At 40.1% G+C, this 23,144-nt stretch overlaps 1 protein-coding gene across 6 annotated transcripts in view; it reads right to left on the reverse strand.

Annotated features, from left to right (window-relative positions):
* Positions 1-23,144, reverse strand: part of Npepps (aminopeptidase puromycin sensitive) — a 74,819-nt gene that overhangs the window by 20,525 nt on the left and 31,150 nt on the right. For 5 of the 6 annotated variants that reach the window (XR_879535.3, XM_030245668.1, NM_008942.3 and 2 more), the window contains 12 exons: positions 21,836-21,957; positions 18,062-18,169; positions 16,237-16,437; positions 15,585-15,681; positions 15,438-15,471; positions 14,563-14,677; positions 11,728-11,892; positions 9,699-9,803; positions 8,689-8,749; positions 5,523-5,632; positions 3,464-3,527; positions 363-502 (listed from right to left, as the gene is read on the reverse strand). Coding sequence is in view for 5 of the 6 variants with exons in the window: in NM_008942.3 (NP_032968.2) it covers positions 363-502; positions 3,464-3,527; positions 5,523-5,632; positions 8,689-8,749; positions 9,699-9,803; positions 11,728-11,892; positions 14,563-14,677; positions 15,438-15,471; positions 15,585-15,681; positions 16,237-16,437; positions 18,062-18,169; positions 21,836-21,957 (1,322 nt within the window). In the remaining variant the exon portion in view is untranslated. Of the gene's footprint in view, positions 1-362; positions 503-3,463; positions 3,528-5,522; positions 5,633-8,688; positions 8,750-9,698; positions 9,856-11,727; positions 11,893-14,562; positions 14,678-15,437; positions 15,472-15,584; positions 15,682-16,236; positions 16,438-18,061; positions 18,170-21,835; positions 21,958-23,144 lie in introns of those variants that run through there. The other variant, XM_030245670.1, reaches the window with a different exon arrangement.

Here is a 23,144-nt window from a genome sequence, read left to right on the forward strand (position 1 = left end):
GACTGGCTTTTTAGCAAGGGAGGCAACTGCAGCTGCAGTACTACAGATGTTCTATGCCAGTGTAGTATTTACTCTTCCCTTTGTTTTCTTCTTTTGAAACAGAGTCTCACTAGCCTAGGCTAGCCTCAAATTTTAACATCCTGCCTCAGACTACTGTGCGCTGGGGTTACAGGTATACATGACCAAACCCAGTCAACTTCTACTCTTCATTCCTCCCTTCTATCTGCTTAGAAAAGTTTTTCCTTTGAAAATACTTGTACAAATTGAAGAAATACAATTCAGGGTCAGCCACAAAGACATAGGAGTAAGAGAAATAAATCATTTCATATAAAATAAAAATGGCTATGCCATTCTAAACTCACCTTTACCCATTGGTCTGGTTTGACATTTTTCAAAACCACACTCATCTCTGGCTTATCCATTAGTATTTTCAGCTTAGCCTGGTTAGGATCCTCACTAGTTGAAATTGTGATAGGAACCATCCACTGAGGACAGTCTTCACCTAAGCAAGAAGAGAACAAATAGAAAACTTGGAAAACCAGGTTACACTGAAAGAAGCAGGTAGTAAGGTAAACACAGGACTGCCACGCTGTAACCAAGACAAAACTCTCATTGTTAAATCATGCCTTCGGTGACCTCAACACTATTAGTACAAGGGACAAGATAAGATCCTACCAAAATCACACTCATCTAAAGGGGATGTTTTTCCCTTTTACAAAGCAATAAAGACAGCAATGATTTTACAGTCAACTTGAGGAGTCAGTGCTCTATGATGCTTCCATTAAGGGCTCCCACTCCAGTGACACTGTGCAGAACCAATCCTGGGAACTATTTCTCTCGTCCCCGAGGAGCCAAAGCCATTGAAAGGTAGAGCCAGTGTCCTAGATATCAAACAGCAAAGCAGACTTTGTCTGAGTATAGTAACAGAACTATTTAAAGATAGCACAGAGTCAACAATGAGTAAGCTGCATGTCTTTTTATAAAAGAATATATCATTTATTTATTTATTTTTATTTATGTGAGCACACTGTCACCATCTTCAGACACACCAGAAGAGGGCATCAGATCCCATTACAGATGGCTGTGAGCCACCATGTGGTTGCTGGGAATTGAACTCAGGACCTCTGGAAGAGCAGTCAGTGCTCTTAACCACTGAATCATCTCTCTAGCCCTAAGCTGAATGTTAAATCACTGAGATACCCAAGGTTTTAATGTCACCTGCATTGGTCTTAGGGATAGAAAAACCTGCAAACCTGTTAGTATTACAACACAGATTATAAATATGAGGGAGAAAATAGAAATTGTGGCACTTAAAGACTTAATTGGCGAGTAAAGCCATAAACTGACATGTTAGACTTCTTTTTCCCATTAGGCAAGGAATGCTGGAGATCAAATCCATGGCCCCTACTGAGAAGAGTAGTTCAAAGTGAGACAGTGAAGAGCAGAAGGCCATTTTTCTTTACTGGATCTTGTGAACACAACATGACAGGACAGTGGTGACAAAGTGGCAGGTACACATATCTCTCCCTACTGAGACTACTATTCTAAAGAAAATGAAACTTAAGTTTCTTCAATAAAAATTAAATTGCCTGGTTAAAACTTTATAGGTAGAAAGGGTTTGATGACATGCAGAGTTATTCAGGAAGGTGGCAGCAGTTGGGAGGACAAAGTGAGGGACTTCCACAATCTTATTTGAATTCTCACTCTTCTAAACTCATTACATAGATAACTTGGAGCAAACAAGATCTCTATACATCGCCCTGGCTGTCCTGGAATTCAATCTTGTAGACAGGCTGGCCTTAAAAATCACAGAGATCTTCCTGCCTCTGCCTCCCAAAGGCTGAGACTAAAGCAACCTGACTGAGCAATTTAACCACCGTAGCCACACCTCAGCTTTAGTGTGTAGAAGAGAAGCATTACTCTATGCTGAGAGCATAACGTAAGAAGCAACTGAAGTGCCTAGGATAATGGTAAGTAAAGACAATCGTCACTGAATTAATACTTATTAAGCCCAATCACTTAAAAAACAAAAACAAAAAAACCCCCCTAACACAGTAAGTTCTCAGAGCAGCAGTTTTCAATCTGTGAGCCTCAACTTCTTTGGGGGTTGAATGACCCCTTTCCTAGGGGTCACACATCAGATATTCTGCATATCACATATTGACATTATGATTCATAATAGTAAGAAAATTAGTTATGAAGTAGCAGCAAAAATAATTTTTGTGGTTAGGGGAGTCACAACAAGAGGAACTGTCTTAAAGGGTTGCAGCATTAGGAAAACTGAAAACCACTGCCTTACATTTCTTGGGGTATTCCAATCCTTTTTTATTCTCTTTCAGTAAGAGAGCTATAAACTTTATTGTTTTTCAAGACAGGGTTTCTCTGTGTAGCCCTAGGTGTCCTGGATCACCCTGGCAAAACCAGGCTGCTCTTGAACTCAAGAGATCTGCCTGCCTCTGACTCCGAAATGATGGGATTAAAGGCCACTGAAGCTTTGTGGGAGACACACAATTTTAAAGATTAGGCCTAGAGTGATTAGGCTCAGCAGTTAAGAGCACTATAACTGTAGTCCTAGGGGATCTAATGTCCTCCTCTAGCATCCTCAGGTACCTGCACATAATTGGTACACACACAGACAAGCAGGCACACACACACATATAAGATAACTGGGGCAGCATCGAACAGGAAGCTGAATCTGTCTCGGCACAGCTGGATGATGACTAAAGTGCCAAGGTCCAAGGGAGCCAAGCCGGACAGGTCAGCCACCGAGACCATAAGTCTCTGGACTCACACTGGAGCAGCTCGGAAGTTGACAGCTCCTGGGACCAGGGCTGGCAGGAACCCAGCTCTGTGGAGCCACCCCTAGAAAGCACACTGCTAGCTAGTATAACTAGGGTGGTGCAGAGCCCAGTGACATGGGCGACCACCCCTTTGCTGCCCTGTCTGTTGGTCCCAGCGCTCAGCCCAGGCCAGACCCAGACTCCTGGGGTGAAAACAACTAGGAAGGCTTGGAGGCTGAGAGCAGACAGGTAAAGGAGGAGCTGGGACCAAAAAAGTGAGAGGAAAGTAGAAGAGAAATGGAAGCCAAGCAGGCAGAGAAAAAGGCCACCAAGGGGACCATGAAGCTGGACTGACAACCCTACCCCCAAACCCCTGGGCATTTCCAACCACTGGAGAGCAGGCCCGGCAGATGTATTTATTGCACAAACCATGTGAGCCTGGTCAGCAGATCAGGCACATCTAGTGCACATAGTCAGAGCCACAATAAATTCTATTTCACAATAAGTAAATAAGGAGGTAGATAAGGAAGTAAGTAAGTAAGTAAATAAATAAATAAATAAATAAATACTAAACTAAATCCAAAGTATAATTAGACAAATAACATGCTTCCTCTTATTTTGAAAACTATTAGTAAGGAATCGAGATTTACTGGTCAGTTCCCTCTGAGATCATATTTGCTCACCGCCATATGGTCCACTGGCACAAAACTTCTTCTGAGACAGCTTCAGCACTCTGTCATCTTCTACCTACAGAGGCAAAGCAAAGGCTGTGACAACAATGGCGATTTGGGTTGGGAGTGTTTCTGTGACAATATAGGCAGGGAAGCAGTACAAATTATCTTCTGCAATGAGATGAGAAAACTACAGAATTGGAAAAGAAAGTCAGTCACTCTTGAGGAAAGAATCGTGAGCCACACCCCTAGCTAATAAGGAGCTGCTTTCAATTCTCTCCAGAGATGTGGCCCCTGGTAAGCTGTTCATTCATGTCCCAGTGATCGTCCCATACCCATGTGAATGCAATAAGGTTTTAAAATGCATTTTTAAATGTCTTAAAAAGAAAAAAAATGTGAGGGTAGGGGTGACTTCAAGTCTAGAAATCAAAAGCAATAGCCTATGTGTTTATAAAACACTTTAAGATGATAACTCACTTGCCATGCAATCTAACTGCCATGCAAGCTCCAGGTCCTGAGTTCAGTCTCCAGCACCCATGTAAAAACTGGGGTGTGATAATGAACACTTATAATCCCAGTGTCTGCAAGGCAGAAACAGAGGGTTCCTGGAGCTTGCTGTCCAGCCAACCCAGCCAAACTAACAAATCCCAGGTCCCAGTAAAAGACCCTATCAAAAAACCAGGGTGGGCAGCCTACTGACGGCCCTTCACACACTCAAATGTGCACACTTACACTCGGCACTCAGCCTCACCCACCCCCACCAAAGGACAAAAGCCTTCAAAAAACAGGCAGTCACTGGCCTCACTGCTCATCAATAACTGCATTCTGGGATATTTAAAAGATCACACACTTGAACTTAAATCAAATGTAAAACTAAACAAATAATGACCTTAGTAAGTAAACTAAGCACAAGAAACAGAACTGAAGTCTAGGCATAGTGGTACAAGCTTTTAACCTCATCACTGGGGAGGAAAGGGAGCTACAAGTTCTAGGCCAGCTGAGGTTAAATAGGAAGACCGTTTCCAAAAACTAAAACAAGGAAGCAAACAAGTAAGAAAGAAAAGATTCTAGGTTCAATACACAGCATCACTAACTAAATAAATAAGATATGGCTCAGCAGTTACAAGCACTGGCTGTCCTTCATTCCCGAGGACCTGGGTTTAACTCCCCAGTGTTCACACAGTAACTCACAACCATCTGCGTAACTACAATTCCAAGGGATCAATGCCCTCTTCTGGCCTTCGTGGTTACAAGGTACACAAATGGTGCAGAGACAGGCATTCAGGCAAACATCCATCCACATGAAATAATAATTTTTAAAAATTTATGATTAAATCATTTAAAAAGTAGGGATTATGGGTTATGGATATCATGCTTTTTTAAAGGTTTATTTATTGTGATATGAAAGTACACTGTATCTGTCTTCAGACACCGCAGAAGAGGGCGACAGACCTCATTACAAATGATTGTGAGCCACCATGTGGTTGCTGGGATTTGAATTCAGGACCTTCAGAAGAGCAGTCGGTGCTCTTAACCACTGAGCCATCTCACCAGCCCCCAGATATCATGCATTTTAGAATTTAAGAGATCCTGGCCAGCTAGCACTACACAGTGATATTCAGTCTCAGAAAGAAAAAAAAGTCTCTCTACATGCATATCCATTGGCTGTCCTGAAACTCACTATGTAGAGCAGGCTGGCCTCAATTCACAAGAGCTCTTTTCTGCCTCTTCCTCCCACATCCTAAGCTTAAAGGTGTGCACCATTATACCCAGCAGCCTACTGAAGTTTAAAAGGGTTCTGAGCCTTAAAATAAAAAAAGGAAAGAAAAAAAAATAGCAACCAGTAGTTTGCATTAAGTGTAATCATTAATAAGCATAACAGTTTTGAGAAATGAAATCCTCAGAGAAGAAACAATCATTCTGGTGTGCTAATATTCTCTTTGTTTTCCAAACTGTCTGGCTAGGTAGCCAAGACATGGCTCAAACTCATGTCTGCTTATCTCCTTCAAAGTACAGAGATTCCATGGATGACACATCACACCCAGCTGTGCAAGGATTCTCACAGGCTTACCTGTTCAGCTTCCACATAAATGAGAGGGAATCCCATTTGTTTGGTCCAGGTATTCATCACAGCTGCTATGGGTTTGCCACTGGCACTTTCCAAACTTTCCCAGAGATCCTCTAGAAGGTAAATGAAAACAATAACTGGAAATGTTTATTTCCTGTATCAAATATTCACATACCTTTTTTTTTTTTTTTTTTTTTTTTTTTTTGGTTTTTCGAGACAGGGTTTCTCTGTATAGCCCTGGCTGTCCTGGAACTCACTTTGTAGACCAGGCTGGCCTCGAACTCAGAAATCCGCCTGCCTCTGCCTCCCAAGTGCTGGGATTAAAGGCGTGCGCCACCATGCCCAGCTTCACATACCTTTTAACATTGCATGGCTTACCAACTGTTAGGTCCATCATACAGAGGCTCAAACAAATGGTCTACCCACAAGGCTACAACTAAGTAAATTCTACTAAAAAAAGCTGTTCTGGGGACTCAGTCAAGTGCTTGCCACACTAGCACGAGGTCAGATCCCCTTCACCCAGCACCCATAAGGAAATTGGTAACATGAGCTGGGTGTGATAGTGTGCGCCTCCAATACCAGCAAGAGGGAGGCAGAGGAATGGGCATTTATCTAAGTTTGAGACCGGCCTGATCTAGAGTGAATTCCAAGAGAGCTAGACTATGTAGGGAGATCCTGTGGTGGGGAAAGCTTTATAACCCCAGTAGTAGGGAAGCAGTGACAAGAGGGCTCCTGGGGGACGGCCAGCTGGACTGGCCTAATTGGGTAAGGTCCAGGTTCAGTGACGCCCTTCAAAGACAAGTAAGGTACAGAGCAACTGAGGAAGCCATTCAACACTTATACGCAGCTTCTGCACACACATAATGACCAAACACCTAGACTTTTATTCTAAAATAAATTTAATCATTCTAATAAAAATTGATCATAAGTAAGACAAACAGAAACAAGTATAAGCTCATTACACAATCACTGACAAACTCACTGACACTCATTCAATCAGTCTAAGTTTAAATATATTCAATGTGGATACAACCAAAATAAAACTAATTTGGTTAAACTTCACTGGTTATAGAGGGAAAGCAAAAGGGTAACAATGTATGCCATGCCTGGAAAAAAAGCACATAAGTGAAGTACTTGCTATGCAAAGCATGAGACCCTGAATTTGATCCTAGAACCACTTAAAAGCTGAGGTTGTAGCGTGCATTTGCAATCCCAGCCCTGGGAGACAGGCAGAAACCCAGGGCTTCCTGGCTAGCCATACAAGCCTACTTTCTGAACCTTGGGTTAATTAAATTTAGTGCCTTTAAAAATGGTGTGTAAAGGGCTAGAGAGATAGCTCAGTGGTTAAGAGCACCGACTGCTCTTCCAAAGATCCCGAGTTCAAATCCCAGCAACCACATGGTGGCTCACAACCATCCATAATGAGATCTGACGCCCTCTTCTGGAGTGTCTGAAGATAACTACAGTGTACTTACATATAATAAATAAATAAATCTTAAAAAAAAAAAAGGTGTGTAAAATTTGGGGATTGGGTTGGAGAGATGACTCAATGCCTAAGATCATATTATAGTTCTTGCAAAGCACCCGAATTAAGTTCTCAACACCCATGCAAGGTCATTCCAACAGCCCATAACTTCAGCTTCAGAGGGATCTGATGGCTCTGGACTTTGAGAGATATGTGTACTCACGTGACCATACCCACACACAGGCACTTATGTATAATTAAAAATAATAAATCCTAAACCATTCACACAAGCAAAGCAAAACTAGGGTGGAGCTTATAGGTAAAAGCATTTGCTACAGAAGCTTATAACCAGAGCTCTGTTCTCACCTTCAAGGACAGGAGAATATAAGCTCACAAAAAGTGTCCTCTGACCTCTGCATGCATGGAATGCATACACTGAAGATGAGAAAACAAGCAAAAACCCAAAAAAGACTACGTGGCTACCTAGAAATGGCATCCAATGTAGACCTTTAACCTAGACGCATGTATGTACACCATCCCCCCTCAGACTCTTGCTGGGTCTGGTGGAGCATGCCCTGAATCTCAGCAATTAGGAGACAGAAGCAGGAGGATTTTTGCACTCACAAGGAGAGTCCAGTCTACATAGCAAACAAAAAAAATAAACAACAAAAAATTAACACCAATATATTCAGCAAGTTCTAAAACAGAAAACAGTACAGAAAAATAGGGAGATGACACTAAAAACATAAGCAAGGACTAAGGCACTCAGGGCACGAGAGCTTACAAAGAGGTATGGCGGCATGCACCTGTTATTCCAGCACTGGGGAGGCAGAGACAGGCAATCTCTGTGTTCCAGACCAGGCTAGTATACAGAGTGAGTTCTGGAATAGCCAGGGGCTATACAGAGAGACCCGCCTTACTAAACAAACAAACAAACAAACAAATAATTTTTTTATTGAAAAGAAAGGAAGAAAGGAAAGAAGAAGGAAGGAAGGAAGGAAGGAAGGAAGGAAGGAAGGAAGGAAGGAAGGAAGGAAGGAAGGAGAGATGGTACAGAGCAAAGCTGTAAGTACTGGGTTAGAAGGCAAATCACAAAATTCTAATAGATCATAAAGTCATGAATTCTGGGAAGAACACTGACAGGCAGTAAACTTCTCCAAGAGGATGAAAAGGATCCACAGTACCCTGAGCTGTGGGAATGCCACAGTAGCTGGAATAAACACAGTAAACACTAGGCTTTGTAGCTCAAAGTGCAGACCATGTCTTCATGCACCACGTCTGAGGAGTCATCGTAAATGTAGAACGACATTTTATCTCCAGCACCTCATGGTCTGGTACTAGGAAATCAAACTCAGAGCCTTTATCTGTATTTCTACTTCAAGTTACTGAACACGACCTTTGAGGCTAGGATGCAGCTTAGTCCAGTAGAGCATTGTATGCATAAAGTTCTCGACTGACCCTTAGCATGACAAAAAGGGGAAGGAGGCAAGGGGGTAGGGAAAAACTAAAACGAGGGGCTCAGCAGCTAAGAGCACTGACTGATCTTCCAGAGGTCCTGAGTTCAATTCCCAGCAACCACATGGTGGCTCATAACCATCCGTAATGGGACTCAATGACTCCTTCTGGTGTATGTGAATGCAGACAGTGTACTCAAATATATAATATAAATAAATCATAAAAAAAAATTAAAAACGTAAAGATTACCTGTGGCAGCATTCTTTTGTTGGAACTTGGTTAAATACATATTCATTCCTTTCTTAAAGTCCTAAAAAAATACAATTTTAAGTAAAAGTGAGTCAGATCTCAGAATTTATAGCAGATACACACATTTATCAAAACTAAATGTACTCAATTCCTAAAATATCAGATATGCTGAAAAGCATGCATCCTTCTGAAGCCCATTAAGTTTTATCTAAGAGTAAAATTGCCTTCTTTTGCTTTCTCAATGTGGTGCCTTATTTATTTATCTTGACAGTGTGCTCTTATGAGAATGGTTCCCATAGGCTCCTGTGTTTGAAACCTTGATTCCCAGTAGGCACAACTGTTTTAGAAGGGTTAGGAGTTGTGGCTTTTGGAGGAGGTGTGTTAATAGGGGCAGACTTTTATTCTCCTTTGGCTCTCTCTGCCTGGTGGTGGTGTCTCAGGACAGCTCTTAGCCAGCAGTGGCTGTACATGATTTTATTCCCAACAATACCTACACACCCAGAACGCCAGAGGCAGGCTAATGTCTGAATTCAAGGATAGCCTGGTCTATAAAGTGAGTGTCAGGACACCTAGGGCTATACAGAGAATCCCTGTCATGAAAAGAGAGAGGGCTCTCAGCTACTGTAGACCAGGCTGGCCTCTGTCTCCCCAGTGCTGGTTTACATGTCCAACTGCTTGTAAGTTGTATAGCAGCTTCCTATTCTCTGCTTTGTTTAGTTCTGTTGAGACAGGGTTTCTCTGTGGAGCCCTGGCTGTCCTGGAACTCACTCTATATGCTAGGCTGGCCTGAAAGAGATCTGCCTGCTTTTGCTTCACAAGCACTGGGATTAAAGGCGTGAGCCACCAGCGCCCGGCTAGCTTCCCATTCTTACCACAAACATACTAATTTGTGTATCATTGTACTAGGAACCTTTAATAACCAATATAAAAAGAAATGTCAATAAACTAAAAATCAGATTAAAACTGTGATTTCACAATGCAGGATTGGAATTATTATTTTTATTATTTACCTTATCACCAATGTAGTCATGTAGCATTCGGATTACAGATGCACCTTTGCTATATGATATAGCATCAAATATCTCATCAACCTCAGACGGATGGCCCACACTGACCTGGCAGACAGTGTGATTCAGGGTTATGACAGGAAGCAGACAGCCTGTAACACTGAATTACATAAAAAGCTTTCTAGGAAAACCCTTCTAACTCATGATATTCTTCTTTTAACTTACTCATAAAAGTATGCCAATCCTCAAAAAAAAAAAAAAAGAATAACAAACTTAAATAAAACAATATGTAATCTTTTAACTCCCTGTTATTGTTCATAGCCTAGATTCTCTCTTTTGATCAAATCAAAGTCAAGCTGCGAACATTCTATTTATTCTTAAACAGATTTGATTTGTTCCACTAGTATTATAACTATATACACTCACATACACACACACGCACATACACTCACATACACACGCGCGCGCACACACACACACACACTTATATATATTAATAGTTTAGAACAGCAGTTATTAACCTGTGGGTACAACTCCTTTGAAGGTTGAATAACCCTTTCACTGGTATCAAATATCAGATATCCTACACACCAGATATTTAAATTGTAATTAATAACAGTAGCAAAATCACAGTTACATATTAGCACTGAAATGTTAGGGCTGGGGGTCAGCACAACAGAGAAACCATACTAAAAGGTGGCAGGTAGGAAGGGTCAGAGCAATGGTCAAAGACAAAACAGGACTATAACTCCAGTTCTTTGGATGCAAAATGTATAAACTACCTAGGTATGATGGCTCACTCCTAGCTCTCAAGAAGCAAAAAGAGGAATATTGCACATGACTTTAAGGCTAGCCAGAGTCACATAACAAAATTCTATCTCAAAAAACAAACAGGGCTGGTGAGATGGCTCAGTGGGTAAGAGCACCCGACTGCTCTTCCGAAGGTCCAGAGTTCAAATCCCAGCAACCACATGGTGGCTCACAGCCATCCGCAACAAGATCTGACTCCCTCTTCTGGAGTGTCTGAAGACAGCTACAGTGTACTTACATATATTAATAAAATAAATCTTTAAAAAACAAAACAAAAAACAAACAAACAAAACAAACAAACAAACAAACAACAACAAAAGAAGCTTACGAGATGGCCTAGTGGATAAAAGAGTTAGCCACAAAGTTTGATCCCCAAAACTTACAGTGGAATGAAAGAACTGACTCTCAAAAGTTCTCTGTTATCAGTGCAGACTGGGGTAAGTGCTCTCACACAGATAGAAATATTAAGTAAAACAAAGCTAGAAATGATGGTGCACACCTTTAATCTTGGCACTTGGGGGATGGGGCAGAAACAGGTGGCTGAGTTGGGGGCCAGCCTGGTCTAGAGAGCAATGACAGTCAAGGCTACACAGAGAAACCCTGTTTCAACTCTTCCCCCACCCCATGGCCCCACATAAGAAATAAGCAAAACAAAAAAATTAAAAAGCCCTATTTATCAATAAAAACCAAAGTTAAAAAAAAAAAATTGGGAGGGAGAGGCAGGCAGATTTCTGAGTTCAAGGCCAGCCTGGTCTACAGAGTGAGTTCCAGGACAGCCAGGGCTACACAGAGAAACCCTGTCTTGAAAAAACAAAACAAAAAAAACCCAAAAATCAAACAAACAAAAAAAGCTTTAAGAGATAAAGACAAGCTAAACAGCAGACAGACGCAGTGGAGTGATGGGGATAATGATTTGTCTACAGCTGCTGTTGGAACCAGTATAGTGTGGCTCAATAGACTGCTTTTCTCCTATCAGTCAATAAAAATACCCATAGTTCCTGCCTTTACCAAAAAAAAAAAAAAAAAAAAAATCTTTACATTCCCTACTTTAAAGAGAAATGCTACTTAGAACTTAGTCTAAGAGTTTCAGGCATGAGCTAAAAATAAATCAGTCACCCAAAGGAAGCCATCCATGCAGCTTTTTTTGCATTTCAGAATCCTAAACATCCTGAGACACAACAAATTACTTATTTCACTGAAATGATTGCAAAGTATAGCTCACTTCAATAGGATGGCTGTTATCTAAGGCATCAAGTTCCTGGGCACGGGTATAATCTGCAGAAACAAACTGAGTCCAGATATCATACTCTGGAAAGCAGTGGTCTACACAAAGATACTCAATCCAGGATGCAAAGCCTTCATTCAACCAGAGATGAGTCCACCATTCCTAAAAAAGAAAAAGGCAGATCGAGTGAAGGACACATAGGAATAGTCACTGCATTACTGGAAAAACATGTCTCCCTTCTATTGTACTTGAAAATTTGTAATTTTGTAAAGTAAAACTCAACAGAAACCAGTTAGTAATGAACTCATATTTGAGGGCATCAGATCCCATGACAGATGGTTGTGAGCCACCATGTGACTGCTGGGAATTGAACTCAGAACCTGTGGAAGAGCAGTCAGTGCTCTTAACCACTGAGCCACCTCTCCAGCCCCAAGAGAAAGATTCTTGAGTTTACTGCAAAAGGGATCAGGCTGGGCAGGAAACCAGAGGGCTATCTGCAGCCAAGAATTTCCCTTAAAACCCAAACCAAACCATGGCTCTCATGGCCAAATGAAAAAGGTAGAAATCATTTACTCAATGACTGGGAGAAACAGTGAATTGGGTTTCTATTTCTAATTAAATAGAAATATAATACAGCCTTAAGGACTATGTAAATCTAGCAGAAATATCACTCACAGCAGGAAGTAGTTCAAAAATAAATGACATTTAAGGATTTATAAAACAGAAAATTCACATCTAATAATGCACAGTGAGTTGAATAGTGTAATATACAGGAACTAAGAGCCTGGTCTAGAAGCATTACACCTTTTTATTCCATTTGTTCAGAGGTAACACTGTGAAATATGTGAAGTCTATCTATGAGGGTTTGACCACAGAAACTAATACAGAATTTTCTATATAATGAAAAAAAAGTGACATGAAAAAATTTAAGAACTATCTTTTAGAACACATCAGTCTAATTTTCATTGATGTTGATTAAACCTCTTAGTAAATTAATATATGGATCCAAATCAGAGGCCAGAGAATTTTTTGTTGAATAGTAAAAATGCACACAGTTTGCAAAGATCAAATATTTTTTTTTAATATTAAGTAATAAGGGTTGTTTGTCAACTAGGTATTAATAAGTCCCACTGAGGTAAGCTAGTTCAGAGCAACTGAACACTAATCCTTAGGAATTTCGGTCTATGAAACAATTGGCATCTAACAAAGACAGTTACATAAGCTCAGAAAGAAGTTGTTTCAAAACAGTAAGTGCATATTTCCTCCGCTAAAATTTACTGCTGGTAATAAACAAATAATTTTTCTCAAGGTTGAATAGAAATAGAAGACTTGCTATGTGCCAAGAAAATACCCAACCAAGAACTGTAAGACATAGACTAATCCTAGCACTCAGGAAGCAGAGGCAGGAAGATCTCTGAGTTCAAGGCCAGCCTGGTCAGGTCTATATAATGAGCACTAGGACAGCCAGGACTACACAGAAAGACTGTCTCAAAACAAAACAAAACTACGTGTGGTAGTGGCAGTACTTGGGAGGCAGAGGTAGCAATCTCTTGAGTTTTAGGCCAGCCTGGTCAACAGAACAAGTTCCAAGACAGTTCAAGGCTACATAGAAAACCTTCAAAAAAAAAAAAAAAATCAAACACAAAACCAGAGGGAGAATAGAAATTTGTACACATAATACACATACATAATACACATAATACAGGCATTAACTCATATAGTTCCAATGATATTGTATTAAAAATAAAAAATACTGGGGTTGGAGAGATGGTTTAGCAGTCAGGAGCATTGAATACCTTCCAGAGTATCTGGGTTCAATTCCCAGCAACCACACAGCAGCCCCAAGATCTGACACCCTCACACAGACATACAGCCAGACAAACACCATAAAGTAAAATAAGTTATTTTTTAAAAAGCCACCTAACCTGTAAGAAAAGTTTTAAGCATTGGAAGAAAAATATAAGAGGGTATTTTCAGAGACTGACTTTCTTTAGAAGTGTTCTTAGCTAGGTCATAGTTGAAACACATCTTAATTTTCACTCATTTCTAAGGCACATGGACTTAACCAACATCTAAGTCAGGTTCAACTCTTTGGCAGTCTATGGTGCTGTCAAGGAATCCGGCTAAGTCCAGTCTCCAGTTCTTTCAGGGCACAGTTAAGTCTAATTCATTTATTAAACCCTGTATTTCAAAACACTAACATAATTGGCTTCCACAGATAGAATTTTATTTATAGTAAAGGTGAAACACCAGCATTAACAGATAGAAAATACATACAGTAACTGAAAACTCCAATTAGATAGTTAGATTTTTAGTTCAACAGATTTTTTTAAAATTTTACTTCAAACTTCACCTTATTTTAGGCAAATACACTAATGACTTACATAACCACGTTTTTGTGTTTATATGGTTCAACTTGCAAACTATAGAACAAAGATAACTTCTCTCTTCCCTTACCTCCTCTAGATGCCAGGGAACCTAAGGGCCTTAAACATGTTGGGCAAGTACCTGACCACTGGGCTATCTGCACAGCCCTGATAAATGCGTTTGAAAACAGATCTTTTAAAGAAAATGTTTCTTTTTTAATTTGTTTTTCAAGACAGGGTTTCTCTGTGTTGCTCTGGATGCAACTCACTTTGTAGACCAGGCTGGCCAGAGATCCACCTGCCTCTTTCACCCCAAGTGTGGGGTTAAAGCAGCACCAGCACAGAGTATACAAGAAAATTATTAATTTTCGGCATAGTATCATAGCCAAATTTGAAAGAGTGTGGCCAAAATAATGTGCAGCAGGACATAGATGGATATATTTGAGCACTTAAAAATATTAAATACCATAGTAACAAGATTTCCAAACCATTGATGGGCGAGTTCATGTCCCACAACCAGAGCAACCCACTGGCGTGATGAAGAACACGAGTTTTTTGGATCAATAAGCAAGGCCGTTTCCCTGTGTTTAAAAAGAAATAAATAAAATGGTAAAAGCATTTCAATAAAAGCAGGCATAGAGAAGAGAAGGAGGTTCAGGCAGTAAGTCAACTGGCTTTATATTAGGCTTTAGCAATATCAAGTAAACATTTTCTCAGGAAATGTAAGATAAATAGGGTTCAGGAAGTCTAAAGACTACTTTGATAGACTATGTACAACAGAAAATCAAAGATAGCCAAGTTTATTAGTGTGCTGCCTGGTGACTAGGAAGACTGCTAATCAGAGAAGACACGAAAAAGTAGCAGCAGAAGACAGTGTAAAGTCCCAAAGAGGACACTGAGCAGGCTCTACAGAGCTCAGCTCATCCAAAGACAACTGAAAGTGGAAGAAAAAATTGTTTACAGACTCAGCTTCAGAACTTATGCAACCCACATGTTTGTACTGTGCTGACAGCCATGTAAAACTCTGCCTACAAAATACAGAACCGGAGGCTCGTCACATCGGGCAATAGCTATGTCACTCGTGAAACAGCACTGGACGTGACTCAGCCAAGAACACAGCTAAAAAGCGACAAGTGCCAAATGCACCCTTTAAAAATATTGTACCCTCAGATAGCGCCAGTGAGGGAAATCCATCTGCATGCTTCAAATATTCATGAAACTCAGGAGAGGCAGAAAAATTTTCCCAGAGCATAAAGCAAAAGCCACTCAACTGTGAACAGAGTGAAGCCCTTATGAGATCGGTGATTTGAAAGAAGGCAGGGTAACGTGTCATTAACATACCTATAAGTAACAAGGCCCCAGTTCTCCATGGCACCTTCATAAAATAAATATAAACATTTATTGATATATATATGCATACTTTTCCTCAAAAATCACAAAATTCAAATAAAGTCATACAATTCAGCAGTAAAATGAAATTTACTTTACCAGCTGCAAAGTCAGCAATAGCAATGAGATCAATTTTAGGTAGAGGATAAGGAACATTGAAGTAGTCTTTATAAAAAGGCAAGGTCTTAGCAGCAACCTAAAAAGTACAAAAAACAAAATCACCCTATGAATATTGTATTATAAGTCACACAGAAACCCACAAAGGAGAGCTGCTTTAGGCTAAACCACCTGAAGCTTCTAGAAACGGATCCCAGGGAACCCGGCTTCCTCTGAAGACTGTGTTCGCTCGCTACAAATGTTGTCGCTGACCTAACTCTAGCCCATTTATAAGTTGGTATGAATAATAATTATATATTTTCATGGTAGTCCATAGAAAAACAAATCCTGTTTTTATATTCTCTCTCTCTTTACTCCAGAGGGAGAGGTTTGAACTCACGACTTCATGCACTGTTACACACAAACTCTCCCATGACCCTTGGCCCTGACTTTTGTATTTTCTGGATCATTATCTTAGAAAATGTTAATGCAACAAGGATGGCATATCCAAAATTCTAGTAAAATGAAATGAAAGTATCAAAGCAACTTTCCATTAAATCACAAATAACCGAATAACCGAACCAGTAACTGATGATGTAAACTCCCCAGCCTGCAGCTGTGGACTACTGGGGCAATCCTCTTCAAGGACATTTACCTCGAGCGCAAACTTTCCTTGCTCTGCTTTGCCAACAGGGGTGTAAACACGGACACACACACCATCTTTTGACCTTGTTTCTACAAAGTCATATTCACCCACAACAAATGCCACCAGATACGTAGACATAACAGGTGTGCGAGCAAACTTCACTTCCACTAAATTTTCATCATCAGGATATGGTTTCCTGTCAATTACATTCTTAAGGGAAAAACAAAAACAGAAAACAAGAATAATTTAAGGAGATTTATATTGGTATTTTAGAGTAAATACTAGGCAAAAACCTATAGGCTTAAGTATTTTCTCCTTTCCCCTTTCTTAGAATGGTATTTTAACTAAGTTCTTCAGTGCTTTTATATTATGAAGGTCATTGCTCTTACAAGAAAAATTTCCTTCAGTGAGATGGTGGTGGTGCATATCTTTAGTCCCAGCACTCAGAAGGCAGAGGCAGAAAGATCCCAGAGAGTTGAGGCCAGTTCAAACAGAGCAAGTTCCCAGACAGTCAGAGCTACACAGAGAAATTCTGTCTCAAAACCAAACAAACATATAAGTTCCTCATTTCTTTTTGAGACAATGTCTCAGTAATTATGTGCCCTTGGTTGGCAGGATCTTGCCATGTATACAGGTTAAGCTCTAACTCAGAGATCCACAGTGCTGGGACCAAAGGCATGTAGCATCTTGCCTGGTCTTTGACAAAGTCCTTACACTAAGAAATTGGAAGCAAAGTATTAAAACACTAAGAGCTTACTCAGAAAGAGAAGATAACCTCTCTTGAATCGCAAACCTGGCAAACGCTAACAGGCTTTGTTCCCGTTTTGTTTTGTTTTCATCTTTTTTTTTTTGTTTTTTGTTTTTGTTTTGGTTTGTTTGTTTGTTTTGGTTTTTCGAGACAGGGTTTTTCTGTGTAGCCCTTGCTGTCCTGGAACTCACCCTGTAGACCAGGCTGGCCTCGAACTCAGAAATCCGCCTGCCTCTGCCTCCCAAGTGCTGGGATTAAAGGCATGAGCCACCATGCCCGGCTCACAGTCAGATTCTAAGCTCCTGGCTACTATCAATCTTAAACAAGGTGGTCTCAGACAATCAGGTTGAAGGATAAAAGCTTATCATACTTATGAATGAGATCAATAACAATAGTTAAGAGCATATGTGAAAATATAATCAGCCAAAAACCTAAATATTTTTTTTAATATAGCTATCACTTCTAGGATTTAATGAGAAAGCCAAGACACTCTTATTGCAGGTTATTTCACATATTAATGTTCCTTATTTATGTCCTTCCGTTTTAAAAAGTAGATAAAAGTGCAGCTCATGGACAACATCCTAGCACCTGAGACAGTGAGGAAGGAAGATACTTTCCTGCAAGGCCAGCCTGAGCTACAAAGTAACAGGACAGCCTTGGATACAGTGCACCCTGACTTAGAAACAAAACCACACAATAGCTGGGCAGTGGTGGCACATGCCTTGAATCCCAGCACTTGGGAGGCAGAGGCAGGAGGATTTCTGAGTTCGAGGTCAGCCTGGTCTACAGAGTGAGTTCCAGGACAGCCAGGGTTGCACAGAGAAATCTTGTTTTGAAAAACAAAACAAAAACAAAAACAAAAGAACACAGTAAGAATCTTGCCTTCCTGTGGCTCTCTTGGGAAGTTGCTCCTTGAGGAAGAAACCATCAGAATGCAATGGAGGAAAACAGGACTTACGGAAACTAAAGGGACCAGGGACAATGCTTCTGTTAGCAGCAAGCACTATGCTAGGTGACTTCACATCTCCTACTTAATCAAGAGAGCAAATATACCAGACTATTAAAAGCTTATTAGCACATACATACCATATTTGATAAAGCCACTCTGTCTTTAGGCACAACCAGCGAGATATCAAAAGTTGCTTTGATAGCAGGCTCATCCCAGCAAGGAAAAGCCCTTCGGGCATCAGTAGCCTTAAGAAAAAAATATAAACTCATATCAATACCATTTAATTAATCTCAGAGGTTGTTTCATGAAATCATTGCTGTTTTGTATTAGTCAATTATTTCTCTCTTTTTTCTTTCTTTTTTTATAAAAATTGTATTTAATGAGTGTTTTTTCTGCATGTATATTTGTATGCCAAGTTTGTGCCTGGTACCCTCAGACACCAGAATAAGGCATCAGATCCTGTGGACCTAGAATTGCAGAGAGTTTTGAGTAGCCATGTGAGTGCTGTGAATGGAACCTGAGTTCTCTTGAAGATTCGCCTGTGTACTTAACCTCTGAGCTCTCTCTCCACCTCCTTCTTTCATTTTTTTTTTTCAGGATTGAGAATCAAAACCCAGGGCCCCATGTACAATAGGCAAGGCCTCATCTACTCATCTCTATCCCTGGGCTTCAGAGATTTACTATCCATTCTGTCAGGTAATGAGCTAAGTGCTGACTACAAAGGAAACATAATGCTGCTACCAATGTCACATTAGCAGTTATTTGTCAACTATTCTGCTGCAGATCATGACAAAATGAGAATTATTTGTAATTATATTTTTGCTTTTATTAAAATACTTATAACATTCAGATTTAACATGAACGGCTTCACTAATACAGCATATATAACTCAAAGCACAGACCATTTATTGCCAAGCTTTAAGGATTCAAATTAGGGAAAATTATGAGCGACGGTGCCTCTGAGTTTTAAATTAACAATAAGCAAAACAGTAATAAAAACATGTATAATAATAAATAAATAAAAATATTCCAAGTCTCTGATACACTGTTCTTAATCTAGAATGACAATAAATACAGATGCTCTATAAATTCGAGACAAGTCATTTATTTAATGGCCTGTCTATATGGTATACATCAGAACTCACTATCTGACCTACTTAGAGACAGTATTCTATAAAAATTAAAAATGGGATTAGGGAGATAGCTTAGTCAGGAAGTGCACACTAAGCAAGTAGGATGAATTAGTTCAAATGTGGTAGTATTTGTAATTGCAGTCCTGGGGAAACAGATAAGAAGATATTAGGGCTCCTTGGCCAGCTAGTCTAGCCTAATTGAAACTCTTGTTTTGTTTTGTTTTTTTGAGACACAGTTTCTCCATGTGCCAGCACCCAGCCCTGACTGAAACTCTTTTAAAAAAAAAAAAAAAGGCTGGTAAGATGGCTTAGCAGTTAAGAGCACCAGCTTCTCTTCCAGAAGAAGGAAGGGAGAGAGGGAGGGAGGGAGGGAGGGAGGGAGGGAGGGAGGGAGGGAGGGAGGGAGGGAGGAAGAAGGAGAGAGACAAGCAAACAAAAAGAAAGAAAGAAAGAAAGAAAGAAAGAAAGAAAGAAAGAAAGAAAGAAAGAAAGAAAAAGAAAAAGTAGGGGCTGAAGAGATGGCTCAGTGGTTAAGAGTACTGACAGCTCTTCCAAAGGACCCAGCAACTGTATGGTAGCCCATAACCATTTAAATAACTGAGTCCAGGGGATCCATTCTGGCCTCCACAGGCACTATATACATGTGGCACACAGATATAGAAGCAGGCAAAACATCCATACAAATAAAAATTAAATCAAATAAACAAACAAAAACCCAACTGTTTGCTCTCCATGCTAACTTTCAAAGACTGATCAATTCTGGGGGAGGAACAGTCATTGCCTTCAATTGTGTGGCAAATGGTAACCCACCAGGCTCTAGTAAATAGGGCCAACCCAATGGCCACACAGTCAGTGCTGGTTAAAGCTAGAGTCAGTGCTATAGAAATGGCACATTATTGCTCTTGCAGAAGACCTGATTCAGTTTCCACCACCCATGCTGGGGCGTCACAACTTCCTGTAACCCCAGAAGAATGGACACCTCACCTATGTGGGCGCCTAAACCTGCACACACACAAGCACTCACACAGCCATGTGTGCATGGTGAAAAAAAGTTTAAAGCCATTTATGTATATAAAATCTAAGTTACCAAGTCAAACAAAAAGGCAAGAATGTGAGAAAGGATCTGGATGTGTGTGGAAGGGAGATAAAAGAGGGAGGAATATGCTATATATGTGTATGAAACTGTCAAACAACAAATTTCATAATAATATTTTAAAAACAAAAGCCGTCAGACACTGTGGCACACACCTATAGTCCCAGCACTTAGGAGGCAGAGGTAAGCGTTATCTGTGAGTCAGAGTCAGCCTGGCCTACGTCATGAGTTTCAGGACAGCCAAAGCTACATAGAGAGATCAAGTCTCAAAACACCCCAAAGGTGTGAGGTTTTTGGTTAGGTGGGGAAGAAAGCTAAATCAAAGAAAATCTGAAACCAGTAAAGTCGCCAGTGCCTAGGATCTTGCGCCACGCCTTGAAAAACTAAGGAAACAAAGACTTTCTGCTCACAGCCCAGTGGGTGGATGCCAAATCTGCCAAGATCAAGAACAAGGATTATGTGAAGTTCAAGGTTCACTGCAGCAGGCAGCTTTACAGCCTGGTCGTACAGATAAGCAGAAGGCAGTGATAAGGCAGCCCCTGCCCTCTGATAGGCAGTGAAGGAGTTGAAATGAACCAGACTGGTGCATTTGACTATTTAAAAATACCCGGAAAAGCTGGGTGGTGGTGGCGCACGCCTTTAATCCCAGCACTTGGGAGGCAGAGGCAGGCAGATTTCTGAGTTCGAGGCCAGCCTGCTCTACAAAGTGAGTTCCAGGACAGCCAGGGCTATACAGAGAAACCCTGTCTCGAAAAAACCAAAAAACAAAACAAACAAAAAAAAAACCAACAACAAAAAAAAAACCAAAAAAACCCTGAAAAGTCAATATAAAAAGAAAAAGAGTAGAGATGTACTGTTGCCTCTGCTGCTCTCCTAACTCCCCTCCCCATGCCCTGAATAAACTCTATTCTATGTTATAGAATAGACCTGTGGCTGGTCCCTCAGGGGGAAGGGATGCCTCGGCATGGGCCACTGAGGCACACCCTTGCCCCACACCCAGATAGAACATATTCTTAAATTTCTTTATCTTTTTATGATCACAGCATACTGTAGCTAAGATTGCAGGATAACTGCAAAGAAACATGCGTACATAAACGTGATGTGTTTTTTTGGTTTACTTTTGTAGGGTAGCACTGTGCAGCCCTGGCAGCTCTCAAATTCACTATGCAGTCTAAAACAACAGTAACAAGAGCAAATCTGATGTAAAAGTTCATTACCTGGGCATGTATATACACAGGAATATATTATCATTCTCTAACCTATATCTCTCATTCCCTCCTGTTCTTTTTTAAAGGTTTCTATTTTTAATATTTATTTCTAAGTGTATGCATGCATGCAGGAAAGAGCAAGTGCCCTCAGAGAAAGGCGAGAAAGTGCCGGATCCTCTGTAGCTAAAAACTCTAAGAGCAGAATAGTCTGCTAAACAATTACCCACTCATCCCCAGTCCGGTTTATCTCCTTTATATAGATAGAAATAGTCCTGAACATAAAATACAAATTCCAGCGACAGGTGTGGTGGCACACTCTTTTAACCCCAGCACTCAGGAGGCAGAGGCAAGGGTTCAAGGCCAGCCTGGTCTATAAAGCATGTTCTGAGACAGCCAGGGGACACATAGTGAGACCTATGTTTAAAAAAACAAAATAAAAAAACTAAGAATAGCATTTGTGACAACAGCCATGCATACCTCAAACTGTGTGACAGCAGCATAGCGCACCTCGCCGGCAGGGGTGGTGTATCTGCTTCTATAGAAACCTTTCATTTTGTCATTCAGCTCTCCAACAAAATCTATCTTTAAGGTTCCTGTACCTGTGATTGAAGATAAAGACCTTTTTATTGACATGTTAATTATAAATACAGGTACCAAAATATGCCCTCAAGACACTACATTCAATAGGCTACTACAATATTCAAAGCATTTATCTCCTTTCTCAAATACTCCTTTTGGCACTGGAGAGAACACTCTACACACTGACACGAATGGCAAACTAATCCTTTAAGTTTTATTTAGGGGGACTGCTTAGAAAATAATTTCACTAAGTCTCAAATTACCACATACATGAAGATAAAAATAGGAAAGAAAGCATTTATTATGAAATGTCTGACATGTTTCTGTGCATGAGATTTCTAAAAATATTTATGGATATTTATAAAGTTGGAAGTATTGTCCCCTTTTGTAGAAGAGAAAATCAAGGACTAAAAATGTTAAGTCAAGTCCTGAAACTAGTAAGTAGCAAGACTGCTTTCACCTAAAACATGCTTGCGGCCAATTACATCATATCTTTAGTCTTTTAAAAATAACTTTAGTACACAAAATGTAGCCAATTACTTTACCACTAAAGACAAGTTTGCTTGATCCAGATAGAACATTGATTGCATATTCTTGTAAGGAATTATAGGGAAGAGCAATTATTTGATCAACTAAGGCATAAGGCTTACTCGATCATCTGAGTGTGAGCACCAGAGAAAGAAATTACTAAGCTAAGCACAAATGCAACCTAAATACACAGCCTATCATTTTAAAGGTAAAACCAATTTTGCCTATATGTGTGATTTCTGCTAAAAAAAAAAGTGCTATGTTAAATAGCAGAATGAAGATCTGTATTCACCTAGTATTCATAACATCTAGTATTCACCTGCTGAACGCAGATACATGGCAAAACAATAATCCATTGCACACCCTACAAATCAACTCACAACACAAAGTATTTGAAAAGAATGTTGACTTTGGACATGATCTTTTCCGTGTGTTTATTTATAACAAGATCTAGAGTATGTGAGTCTAAAGACATGAGGAAAATGATTAGCCAATCATACCAAACTGTCATATCCTGATATTTCAGGATGTCATTTTGAAATGCTAAAAGTAATGATGTCTAACATTGATTTAATGTTGTTGATTTTTTTTTCTACTTTGACATTAACTTTTTATATGGCCTTCAAGTCAAATTTCATGCCTGAAACTGAATTTGTTCTTTGGAAAGTTTCAAAGTCAC

Source organism: Mus musculus, chromosome 11, assembly GCF_000001635.26.
Source record: "Mus musculus strain C57BL/6J chromosome 11, GRCm38.p6 C57BL/6J".
Lineage (NCBI taxonomy): Eukaryota > Metazoa > Chordata > Mammalia > Rodentia > Muridae > Mus > Mus musculus.